The 12,609-nt window shown below is 42.9% G+C and overlaps 1 protein-coding gene across 2 annotated transcripts in view; it reads right to left on the bottom strand.

Moving 5' to 3' along the window:
* The window catches only part of DOCK5 (dedicator of cytokinesis 5), a 224,933-nt gene that overhangs the window by 47,357 nt on the left and 164,967 nt on the right, over positions 1-12,609 (bottom strand). For both annotated transcript variants that reach the window (XM_074384078.1, XM_074384079.1), the window contains 4 exons: positions 9,101-9,196; positions 6,904-7,002; positions 2,629-2,723; positions 1,073-1,151 (listed from right to left, as the gene is read on the bottom strand). In XM_074384078.1, the coding sequence (XP_074240179.1) occupies positions 1,073-1,151; positions 2,629-2,723; positions 6,904-7,002; positions 9,101-9,196 (369 nt within the window). The remainder of the gene's footprint in view (positions 1-1,072; positions 1,152-2,628; positions 2,724-6,903; positions 7,003-9,100; positions 9,197-12,609) is intronic.

The following is a 12,609-nucleotide window of genomic DNA, read 5'->3' as shown; positions in this document are numbered from 1 at the left end:
TAACAAAAGGATCAGAGACTACCCCTTTGTACCATGTGGCAGATGACAAATTCAACGTATTGGTCCCCTCCCACAACCAATCAGACTGGTCACTAGCCACTCCTTCATTTACATAGTGTGTAACCAAGTAACTGATGGGAAACTTCTAGAGGGCATTTAAATGCCAGAAAATTCTGTAACCAGCATTCTTGAGCCACTTGCTGGAACCCGCTCCCACTCTGTGGAGTGTACTTTCATTTCAGTAAATCTGTGCTTTTGTTGCTTCATTCTTTCATTGCTTTCTTTGTGCATTTTGTCCGATTCCTTGTTCAAAATGCCAAGAACCTGGACAATTTGTAGTCAAGAACCTCCACTGATAACAGTTCCACAGATACAAAGACAAAGAACACAGAAAGCACATCACCCACAAAATGCAGAATACTCTGGGAGGTAAGCAGCATGAGAGCAAGGGAAACTTACCCGCCTTCACCAGGGAAATGCCCCTACTGGGGCACAAAATAGTGCCCTGTACATATAAGTACTCGAACATTTGTTAAATGGATGAATGAATGAGTGAATCAATGAATGAGTGAATGAAGACAGAGCTAATGAATCAACGAATGAGTGAATGAAGATAGAGCTAGTGCTATAATCTGTTCTGCAATTCCTTTAGACTTTCACAAACTGTGTATACAAACTGTTCTTTAGAACTGTCCATTTGTAGGTTGGAGAGTTACCTGTGTCCTTATTTTAGCTATGTGTGTCTATGTGTCTTTGTGTAAATATACAAAGGGTCAACTCCAAATGTTTACAGTGACAAGGAGGATTATTTGTATTTTTGATCTTCTACTATTTAAAATTTTTTTTTTGTTTTTTTAAAATGTGTTACCTTTATAGAAAGGAGAAACAACCCCTATTTTATTGTGTTTAGAGGACAGTGGAACAGCTATGTGTGCTTTAGAAAATGACAAAACACAGGTAAACCTTGTTCACGTGAAAATGGTGAAATCTGAGGAGACATTTTCCAAATTCATATAGTTCTCTTGCCATGGGTCAAGAATTCCAGAAGCATGTACGTGAGTCACATGCCTACCTGAAGTTCAAAGCTTGCCTGATCCATGAAGCATTTTGTGAGAACTTCAGCAAACTGATTTATAGCACGGAGAAAAACCCTGGGGAAGAAAAACACCAGGTAAAGAAGGCAACTTTTTGCCCTTTGAAACCTTTTCCCACCAATGTTAAAAACTAAATCAAACCTGAACCTGGCATTGTAAGACCGCACAATCTTACAGTGTCCTGGGGACCAAAAGCACAACAGCACCTGCAGACGGGACACAGGAGCTCAGTTTACAGAACTAACAGGACGAGCCACTCAGGGCCACGTCCCAATGTAGGTAATTGACGGCAGATCTGAGACTGCAAACCAGGCTTCTTAAGCCTCAAACCAGAGAAATACAGAGTCTATTATGATGCTTCTGTTTAAGCTTAGGTTTCTGATGCAATTTTTAAAACCTAATCTGTGCCTAGCAGGGAAGCCTTCTTCTAATCAGGTATGAGTAGAATTACTCAAAATCGGGTATCATGTAGAGTTAACAATAACGCTTACAATAATACTTTGCTTTCTTTAGCTCATTGAATTCCAACAATCTTTTAATATAATATGTATTCAGTTCATTTCACTTCTGTTCAACAAATATTTGTTGTGGGCCAACAATTGCAAGGCATGGGCTCAGGTCTGTGCGGAAAGACACAGTTTCTGGTCTTAAGAAATATTTAACTTGGGGAAATTAACAATATGTACATCTAACCATTATCCAACATGGAATCTGAAAACGATTCTATGAGAAGTTTTGAATGGGGTATGGAAAATCAAAGGAAGAAGAGATGGCATCCAGGCCAGAAAGGCTTCCTCTGCAGGTGACGCTTGAGAAGAACTTTATGGAATGGCAGAAACACTGACAGCTAGAGGTTATAGGGAAGGCACTGCTGGCGGAAGACCAGTGTGAGGCAGAGCAGACCATGTGTTCAGGGACTCGGCAGGGGCCAGTCTGGTTGGAGTACAGGTACACACACAGGGAGGTAGCAGAAGCGACTAGTTATTGGGCACTACGTATCGGAAGCCCTATGATTTTGCCAAACTTTTGAACTAGTAAATTCTTTTAGGAGTTGATCCTGATAAAATAACCATGGTTGTTTTTAAATATTTAAGGCAAGGAAGGCTATCACAGTGCTATTTCACATAATAGAAAATGGAAAGAATCTAAATGTTTGTAAGAAGAATCTGGTTAAATACGTCATGGACTGGTCATAGAACAGACACGAACAGGTGAGCCCTAAATGTCAGGATGAAGCCAGGCCATGTGGAGCCACTGAAAGGTGCAATGCAGAGTTGAGGAGGAGAGGACGATGACCCTGAGAGGACTGAAGAGACTGCACTAGAGAAGGGAGCGAGAGCCCAAGGTGGGCAAAGGCAAAACCCTGGGAAAATCAGGATCATGAGCACATAAATTAGGTCCTCTGCAGCAGGAAGATCCTCACTTTACAGATAATGGGTCTGAGGCAAAGGGATTTAACGGCACTTCCCAAAGTTCACACAGCAGCCTCAGGCATTCAGACAAATGCCTCAGGGCTGGCCGCGGGCTGTCTTACCTGCTTTGAGTCATATTCATCACCATCCAATCTTTGGCGTAGACATTCTTTCCAATCAGGTCCTTGAACATGATAAAAGTTTCCATGAGGAAGTCCTGTGGAGAGCAGAGGAGAGGTTGGGGGAAAACTGGGTTCCATTCATAGTCTTTATTCCAGCATGCACATAAGCAGAACCACAACCTCAGAACAGGACATCCTTAGTCTCACAGTAATGGCCCATCTTTCCAGGGTTGTAGGAATAACAAAGCATTCTTACAGCTAGCTATGATGTGATTTGATTTTTGTACTGTAGGACCCTGAGGAAGATGAGGACAAAAGGAATCATCCACATTTTACAAATGATACAACTCAGGCTAAGAAAAACTAAAGGACTCACTTAAGGGCATAGAAAGTGGGAAGGAGGGCCAGGAGTGGTGGCTTATGCCTGTAATCCCAGCACTTTGGGGGGCTGAGGTGGGCAGATCAAGGGGTAAGGAGTTCAACACCAGCATGGCCAAGATGGTGAAACCCCGTCTCTGCTAAAAATACAAAAATTTGCCAGGCATGGTGATGTCTGCTTGTACTCCCAGCTCCTTGGGAGGCTGAGGCAGGAGAATCACTTGAACCTGGGAAGTAGAGGTTGCAGAGAGCTGAGATTGCTCCATTCCACTAGCCTGGGGGGCAGAACAAGACTCTGTATCAAAAAGAAGAAAAAAAAAAAAGGAAGCAGGAAGAAGAGCTAGACGAGAACTTGGGGCTTTGAACCTCAAGTTTGAAACTCTTATCTCTTTCATCCTCTGCTGCCATAGCTTATCAGAATGTATCTCATACACTTAAACATAACTCACCAATAATTGTTGGTAAATGGGTACGTTTAATAGATTTCAGTTCAATCCTCCTTTTTATGGTTAGAACAGGACAATGTGATACACATGAGAGGCAGAATCGCGATTCTTCTTGTGCCAGGGACATTATCATGTGCAGCCTGGAAGAAGGGTCCTAAATGGTCCTTAGAAAGGGATCCTAACAGTGACTGGTGATGACTAATAACTAATCACATAAGCATACAGAGCACAGAATAGGAAACTTGGCTCTTCTGCTCCAAAGGGGACTGGGAGCCAAAACTAATTCAGAAATAGAACAATCAGAGTTAAAAGCAAAGCTAAAATGTTTTGAAGGCATTTTTATTAGTTAGCTAAATGTAGACTTTTTCCAGTGGGACTCCTGAAAGTACTGTCCAGTTTCTCTGGCACTAACCTACACAGTTCCGGCTGGACACCTGCATATTGTGCAGTGGTAAAAACAGTATGTGAGAGGCAGGAGGCCTGAGTCTGTTGCTAACCATATTTTTCTGAGATGCTGGTCAAGCTGGGTAACTTCCTACACTTTGGATGCTGAACGGCATGGGGAATGGCTCTCTCTGGCCAGCAAGTATGCCTGCAACTGCAGATTTTCCCCTGATTTCATGGTGCATTAGACATACCCACCCTCATTTCTGAAATCCCTGACATAATGAATTCAAAATTTGTTTCATCATATATTTTATTTATTTATTTATTTTGAGAGGGCGTCTCTGCCTGTCACCCAGGCTGGAGTACAGTGGCATGATCTCAATTCACTGCAACCTCCACCTCCTGGGTTCAAGAGATTCTTCCACCTCAGCCACCCCAGTGGCTGGAATTACAGGTGTCAAGGTGTTCTGCCACCACCACTGGCTAATTTTTCATTTTTGTATTTTTAGTAGAGATGGGGTTTCACCACATTGGCCAGGCTGGTCTCAAACTCCTGACCTCCAGTTATCCACCTGCCTCAGCCTCCCAAAGTGCTGAAATCACAGGTGTGAGCTGCCACATCTGGCCTCATTATATACTTTAAGTGCTTCCCCCAATTTATTAACCATTCTGTTAACCTTTCTTTGAAATCCATAGGAATTCACGGCTTGTGAAGCAAGGATTGAATTTAGATACTTCTTATTTGGTTCAGATACAGATTCTCCATTGAACTCCTAGAAATCTAAATTAATGAGACAGCATGATAAAGGAAACTCACAGAGAATCCCAAAGCTCCGTTTTATCCACCACTTCCCAATGGCCTTTATGCAGTTCACTCAGAAGGCAGCATGAAGGAGTCAAAGGAACGGCCATTGGGAGGCAAAGGCCTGGCTGTGCACGGTAGCTCGCCCACTGGAGACTAAATTCAGGCATGTTCCCTCATTTCCCAAGGCCTTCGTTCCCTCGTGGGGATAATGATCCTCTTTTAATTATATAATATAGGTAGAGGAGCTTGCCATTTTGCTGGCAAACAGGAGGTATGCCCCTTTTTTTCTTACTTAACAATGGAGCCAAATTGTTAGGGTTTGAATTTAAAGCTTCCCTATCATGCCTGCTTTCTGAAGGAAATTTGAAAAAAAAATCCCTAAAATGTTTAATGTTAATTTTACCTTATATAGCAATAACAACATGATGATTGTTATAAAAAGCTTGTCCTCATAGGCATTAGCTACATGCCAATCTGCAGGAAGCTAGGCATTTCCCATGTATGGAGCCAAGTAACACTTAAATTACCCTCAAGGTGGGTACTCTTACAGGTGAGGAAACTGAGGTAGAGTGAGGTTAAACAGTTTGCCCCATAGGGCATACAAGGAAGTAGAATCATGAGAATTCAAACCCAGAGCTGGGTGTTAAAACCTGTGCTCTTACCCGCTATACCACCTGCCTGTAGAGATCTCACACACAGCTACCCTTGGCACCCTTGGCCTTACCCCTCCCCTCCCTTCCTCTCATCCTGGTCCTCTCGCTCCTGGTCTCCGCAGGCACACCTACATATTGCTTTGGTTCCTGTGACATGCTGCCTGCCAGGGTGGCCCAAGTGGCAGCTCATGGAGACCTTTGGCTCAAGTCATGTGGTCGATCACTGAGAGTCTACCATGGGACCAACTGATAACAAACAGCACTTTCCCTCCAATTCCTTGTATGTTTGTCCATCAGGTGGGCATCACAGAAAGGAGAGTGATGGGCAAGGAAGGAACTGCGAATCCACAGGGGCACTGGCCACCTACTCAGCATGACAGATGCAGAAAGTGGAGAATCCAGAACAAAAAGACTAGAATATGCACAGATGATGGGAAGTTATCCAAAGACTAGTGTCCACATGACATCAGTACACTAATTCAGCTGCACATTCAGTCCACTGCTCTGCAAAGTCTAATAACACCTTCATGGACATCTGAACATATATAGCAATAATTATATATATAAATAATATGAAGGGCCACCAACAATGGCCTGAAGGGAAGGCATTGTGAAGTCACAGCCAGAGGCCTAACTCAGCCTCTTAGATGAATGCTTTATAGCAACTAGGAGAAAAACTTTCCTGCTTAAGAGAACAAAATATTTTCAACTGAAGATAACTTATAAATGTTTTTGGGGAGAGATAGCATGGGGAGAAATGCCAGATATAGGTGATGGGGAGGAAGGCAGCAAATCACACCGCCATGTGTGTACCTATGCAACAATCTTGAGTGTTCTTCACATGTACCCCAAAACCTAAAATGCAATAAAAAAAGAAAAGAAAAATAAATGTTTTAAAGCAGAAGTCCCCAACTTTCTTGTCACCAGGGACTGGTTTCATGAAAGACAATTTTTCCACTGATGAGGGCAGGAAGGGGTTTTGGGATGAAACTGTCCCACCTCAGATCATCAGGCATTAGTGAGATTTGCAGAAGGAGCTGGCAACCTAGATCCCTCCCATATGCAGTTCACAATAGGACTCCGCTCCTATGAGAATCGAATGCCTCTGCTGATCAGACAGGAGGCGGAGCTCAGGAGTTAATACTCACTGGCCCACTTGTACCCGTTGTAAAGGGCAGAGATTATCTCTTTTTATTACCGTCTTCCAAATGGTATCAACCACGTCTTAGAAGACTTTGCACACCCCTGCCTTCTAAAATCCTTGCCACAGCATCAGTAGTTACTGTACCCACATATTAAGCAATATCCCCTTTTCAGAGAAAAAACATCTCCTAAATGTTGCTAAATAAGGGTTCTCTCTAAGCTCAAGAGAGATTAAGGTGTGTGATAACCTCTTGATATATGTCTTGTACTCTTTTTCAAACCCTGTCAAAGAAGGAAAGTAGGAATCAGCTCTCTTCTTTCCATAATCACTGTGGACAGCCACATAGCACTGGAGGTGGGTGGGAAGAGATCCCTGGACTCATGGTGTTCAGTTTCAGTCATTTTTTTAAAAACCAAATATAAGAAGTCTTCAGGTTACCAGGACCCCATAAAGGCAACTTACAATGATGTCTTGTCTGGTTTTGAAAGTGCTGATGTAGTGGCCATAGTGGCTGTCATCCATTTGCCGCAGGATGGCAATCATGCAAGCCACAAAACTCCCCTGGAAGGAAAAGGAAAGCACAAATCCAAGACTCCTTCGACCACCAACAGATAAAAATAAGATGTGACCCCATGAACTTGGCTTTTCCCACTAAATGAGCCATGCAGGTCCCCATCACTCTGGAAACACACTGCATTCTAAAGGTCCAAAGGCCACGTGCTTTGCTGTTTCTGCTTCAAACTACCTCCTTTCATGTCTAAGTGAAGGAATCCCATTAACAGCTATGGAGTGTGGATTCCTACAGACAGGACACCTCACTGAGATTACCAGTGAAGATGTAACAACTTGTGGGGCTTTTGGTCTCTTGTTGAGACAGAGCTGTAGTATAGAATTCCATGGAGAAATGTCTGAAATACTTATATTAGTTAAACAAATCTGAGTCGGGAGGAAGGCTAGCAGGAAAAGAGGTGGCAACACTGATCATGGTGGAGAGGAGGGCAAGCAATGATGATGATATCTCCTTGCTATATGGTTTGCCTGTGTCCCTACCCAAATCTCATCTTGAATTGTACTTCCTATTATCCCCATGTGTTGTGGGAGGGGCCTGGTGGGAGGTAATTTAATCGTGGGAACAGTTACCCTCTGTTATTCTCATGATAGTGAGTGAGTTCTCACGAAATCTGATGGGTTCACAAAGGGGTTTTCCCCCTTTTGCTTGGCACTTCTTGCTGCTCCCATGTGAAGAAGGATGTGTTTTCTTCCCCTTCCACCATGATTGTAAGTTTCCTGAGGCCTCCCCAGCCATGCTGAACTGTGTGTTAATTAAACCTCTTTCCTTTATAAAATTACCCAGTCTCGGGTATGTCTTTATCAACAGCATGAGAACAGACTAATACAACCTGATACCACTTCTCCAACTCCAGAGCCCTTTAGCCAGTTGTTCTCACATATTACCCACATGAACTGTGAGCCTGACTTGAAGAGACAAAATTAATAACTAGATGATTAATTAACATTGCTTCCATTTGTGAGTTCAGGAATTACATATTCAAGGTTCTCTCCCCTAGTCCAAAAATATTTGAATTATAGACTTGTTTTTTTAGGCAGGGGATAAAGATCCAGGGGTACTAACCTCCTATATTCATCTAGTTATGAAAATAACACAAAGGAAGTTAGCACAACAGAGATCAACAAGAATTCAATGAACAAAGGAATTTAGCACAATAATCTTTCCCTCTGGAAAGATCCCCCAAGCAGAACAATGAAAGACTGTCTATGTCCATCTCTTTCTGAACATATGCCTTAGACTGTCTCTTTTGTTTTAAAAAGTTTATTTTTTAGGCCAGGCATGGTGGTTCACACCTGTAATCCCAGCACTTTGGGAGGCCAAGGCGGGCTGATCACTTGAGGTCAGAAGTTCAAAACCAGCTGGCCTACATGGTGAAATCTCGTGTCTCCTAAAAATACAAAAATTAGCTGAGCATGGGGGTGGGCATCTGTGATCCAAACTACTTGGAAGGGTGAGACAGAACTGTGTGAACCCAGGAGTAAGAGATGCAGTGAGCCAAGGTCACGCCACTGCACTCTAAATTGGGTGACAGTGCCACAGCCTGTATTAAAAAAAAATTATTTTTTCAATTACAAAGCAGTGTAAATTTATTGCACTAACGCCTTTGATATATATATTGCCAAATTATCAGCTAGCTTATGTTCCCACCAGTGTCTAACACGATTTGTTTCTCCAGGACCTTGCCTAATCTGGGTATTAGAGGCTTATTTAATCTCACTTTGCATTTTCATTTCCTTTTCTTTGAATTAAACAGTCTGTCCATGAACTTTTTGGCTATTTATCTTTCTCACATTCTTCCACCTTAGCCTGCTGAGTAGCTGGAATCACAGGCACGCACCATCACTATGCCCAGCTAATTTTTAATTTTTTGTAGGGATGGGATCTGACTATATTGCCTAGGCTAAATCATTTTCTCTTAATGGAAAATCCACATCAGAACCAAGATCTGCTCAAGATTATAACCAATAGCCCACGATGTGAGAGGTCCATGTGAAAAACAGCCTAAAGCCACTGGCCCCAAAAGCCTCCTGATAGGCAGGGGGCACAGAGAAGCAGGAGCAGCCGGGGATCCACCAAAGAGATACTCACGATGTGGGGAGACTGCCGGCTCATCCCAATCACTGTCCGGTTGACCCTTCTCAGCAGCCGTTCCATTATAAGCTGGATGTGTGTCGCAGTGGCGCCCTGGGGGGGAACACAGGATTTGACTCCATTTCTTCTGACTCAGTTTTACTTTTCTTTAGGGAACCTCAGATAGATGGGTTTTGTCTTTAGATCTCTTTCTGGCTCTTCCCTACAAAGCAATCTCTTGTCCAAAAGGGAAAAATGGTCTCACAGAATAATAGCTTTATAAAGAAAATCAACTGAAAATGATCAGTTATAACATTTAAAAGATGAAGGTGGTATGCAGGGATGAGTGCCTTCTGAGTAATTCAGACTGCTCATGTTCACTGAGAGCCTACTGTGGCCACTGACTCAACAAATAGTTTTGGGGGACCCTCATTAGCATGACCTATTCTGCTCTGAGGATGAACAGATTAGAACTGCCCAGGTCAATAAGGCACAAGTGTGGGAAATGAAAGCCCAAAATACAAAGTTCTTGCCACCTTCTGTGTTGGAGGAAAAAAAAAAAACACACACACAAGAAATTCAAGTCAAGAGGATTGCTATGGAGTAAATGCTCGTGTCTCCTCCAAATTCATATGTGAAGCCCTAACCCCCAGTGTGATGGTATTAGCAGATGGGGATCTTGGGAGGTAATGAAGGTTAGCTGAATTCATGAGGGTGGGGCCCTGGACTGATGGGATGAATGCCTTTAGTAAATGAGATATCACAGAGCTTGATCTCTCTCTTCACCACGTGAGCACACAGCAATATGGCAACTGTCTGCAGGCAGGGAAGAGAGCCCTTACCAAAACTTAACCATCGTGGCACCCTGATCTCAGATGCTCAGTCACCAGAACTGTGAGAAAATAAATATCTGTAGTTTAAGCCACACAGTCTGTGTTATTTTGTCATGAAGACTGAGCAGACTAATGCAAGGATTTTGTATTCTGACTCTGTCATGTGTGACTTTGAGCAATTATCCAACTTCGCTGAGCTTGCAGTTTTCGTAGCTGCAAAGGGGGGACAGTAACAGTTTTCTTACAGGACTTAGTAGGGCTGACGTCCATGAGTGTGCTAAGTGCATATTCTTCCTTTCACCTTCTTTCCTTTTTTGTAGCTAGATATTACACTCATTTGGCTCCAATGTACCCATATGCAACTTGACTTTTCATAACCTCTATCCGTCCCTGCTTTATGAACGGTATTTTGAAACTCCTGCTTAATACTTCAAATAACTAAATCATTGCTATATGTATGGGTTTTTTTTTTTTTGCTTAACAGTTTTATTATTTTTTACAAATTTAACTGGCAAAGACTGTATTTATGAAGCATGTACAACATGATGACTTGATATACATAATTGTGTAATGACCTCCATGGTCAAATTAACACATTCATTGCCACCCATGCTGTACATTAGATTCCCAGAACTTGCTGATCCTATAACTGACACTTTCCACCCTTTGGCCAACATCTCCCCATCCTGCTCCCTAACGCTCTGCAGCCCCTGGTAAAGACTGTTCTACTCTCTGCCTCTAGGAGTCTAACTTCCTCAGATTCTTAGAGAAGTGAGATCAGGTAGGATGTGTCTATGGCTATATGTTTTTTTTTTTCTTATTTCAATATTTTCTGGGGTACAAGTGGTTTCTGGTTACATGGTATTGATGATTCTGGGATTTTCATGTACCCATCACCCAAGCAGTGTAAACTGCACCCAATGTGCTGTCCTTTATCCGTCACCTACCTCCTTCCCTTCCCCCACAAAGTCCATTATATTAATCTGACGCCTTTGCATTCTCATAGCTTGGCTCCCACTTATAAGTGAGAACATAAAATATCTGGTTTTCCATTCTTGAATTACTTCATGTAGAATAATGGCCTCCATCTCCATTTAAGTTACTGCAAAAGACATAATTTTGTTCCTTTTTAAGGGTGAGTAGTACTCCATGATGCATATATACCACACTTTAGCCACTCACTGGCCAGTGGGCACTTAGGTGGGTTTCATATTGTTGCTATTGCAAATTGCCAAGCTATAAACATGTAGGTACATGTGTCTTTTTCATATAATGACTTATTTTCCTTTGGGTAGATGCCCAGGAGTGGGTTTGCTGGATTGAATGGTAGTTCTACTTAATTCTTTAAGGAATCTCAACACTGCTTTTCATAGTTGTTGTACTAATTGACATTCCCCCCCAGCAGTGGAGCAGTGTTCCCTTTCACCACATCCATGCCAACATCTATTTTTTTTTTTTTGACTTATTATTTTTTTTTAATACAGAGTCTTGCTCTGTTACACCCAGGCTAGAGCGCAGTGGCGCAATCTTGGGCAACTGCAACTACCACCTCCTGAGCTCAAGCAATTATTCTGCCTTAGCCTCCTGAGTAGCTGGAATTACAGGTGCCCACTACCACACCTGGCTAATTTTTTGTATTTTTAGTAGAGATGGGGTTTTACCATGTTGGCCAGGCTGGCCTCAAACTCCTGACCTCAGGTGATCCACCCACCTCAGCCTGCCAGAGTGCTGGGATTACAGGCGTGAGCCACCGTGCCTGGCCGCTTTTTGACTTCTTAATCATAGTATGGCTATATGTATTTCAGTTACAGTACTAAGTATTTTGGGTCCACCCTCCCTCTCTGCTTCCCTCTGTCCCTTCCTTCTTCTCTCCCTCCTTCCTTTGCTTTTTATTAGTCATTTACTTGTTTCCCATTTCCCTGAATGAAAGTGATTCATAAAATCAGCCTCTCTAGGACATGCAGCTTTCACTTCCATTACATAACTAATTAGATGTGCAAGTCACATGCTGTGCCCTGTGGGGAGGTATGAAATGAACAAGGTTCCTTTGAGCCTTAAGAGATATTGTGGGGGGGAGGGGAGGGCGGTGAGTGAGACATAAATTTAAATAAGCATAACACAAGGATCCCCTAGAAGGTGGGCTCCTGGGGACAGGGTGCTTGCTTCTCTAGTTCACTGCTATAATCCTAGCCTATCCCAGTGCCTGGAGCATGCCATCAGTTTCCCAAAAATTTGTGAGCTGCATTCTTTTTTTTTTAATACAGAGTTTCACTCTTGTTGCCCTGGCTGGAGTGCATGGCACGATCTTGGCTCACGGCAACCTCCGCCTCCCGAGTTCAAGTGATTCTCTTGCTTCAGACTCCCAAGCAGCTGAGATTACAGGCATGCATCACCATATTTGACTAATTTTGTATTTTTAGTAGAGACGGGGTTTCTCCATGTTGATCAAGCTGGTCTTGAACTTCTGACCTCAGGTGATCCATTCGCCTCAGCCTCCCAGAATGCTGGGATTACAGGTGCGAGCCACTGTGCCCGACTACTGTGAGCTGCATTCATAACTCAATGTACAAAGTGATAAAATCCTCAAAAGAAACTCGAGGGGAGCATGAGGAGCACTGATTCCCTAATCGGTAGAATTTGGCAGGATCACACCAGGGACAACTTCACAGAGGCACCTACTGCAGCTGGAATTGA

The sequence above is a fragment of the Saimiri boliviensis genome, chromosome 13 (genome assembly GCF_048565385.1).
Source record: "Saimiri boliviensis isolate mSaiBol1 chromosome 13, mSaiBol1.pri, whole genome shotgun sequence".
NCBI lineage: Eukaryota > Metazoa > Chordata > Mammalia > Primates > Cebidae > Saimiri > Saimiri boliviensis.
This window is presented reverse-complemented; position numbering and strand designations above follow the sequence as displayed.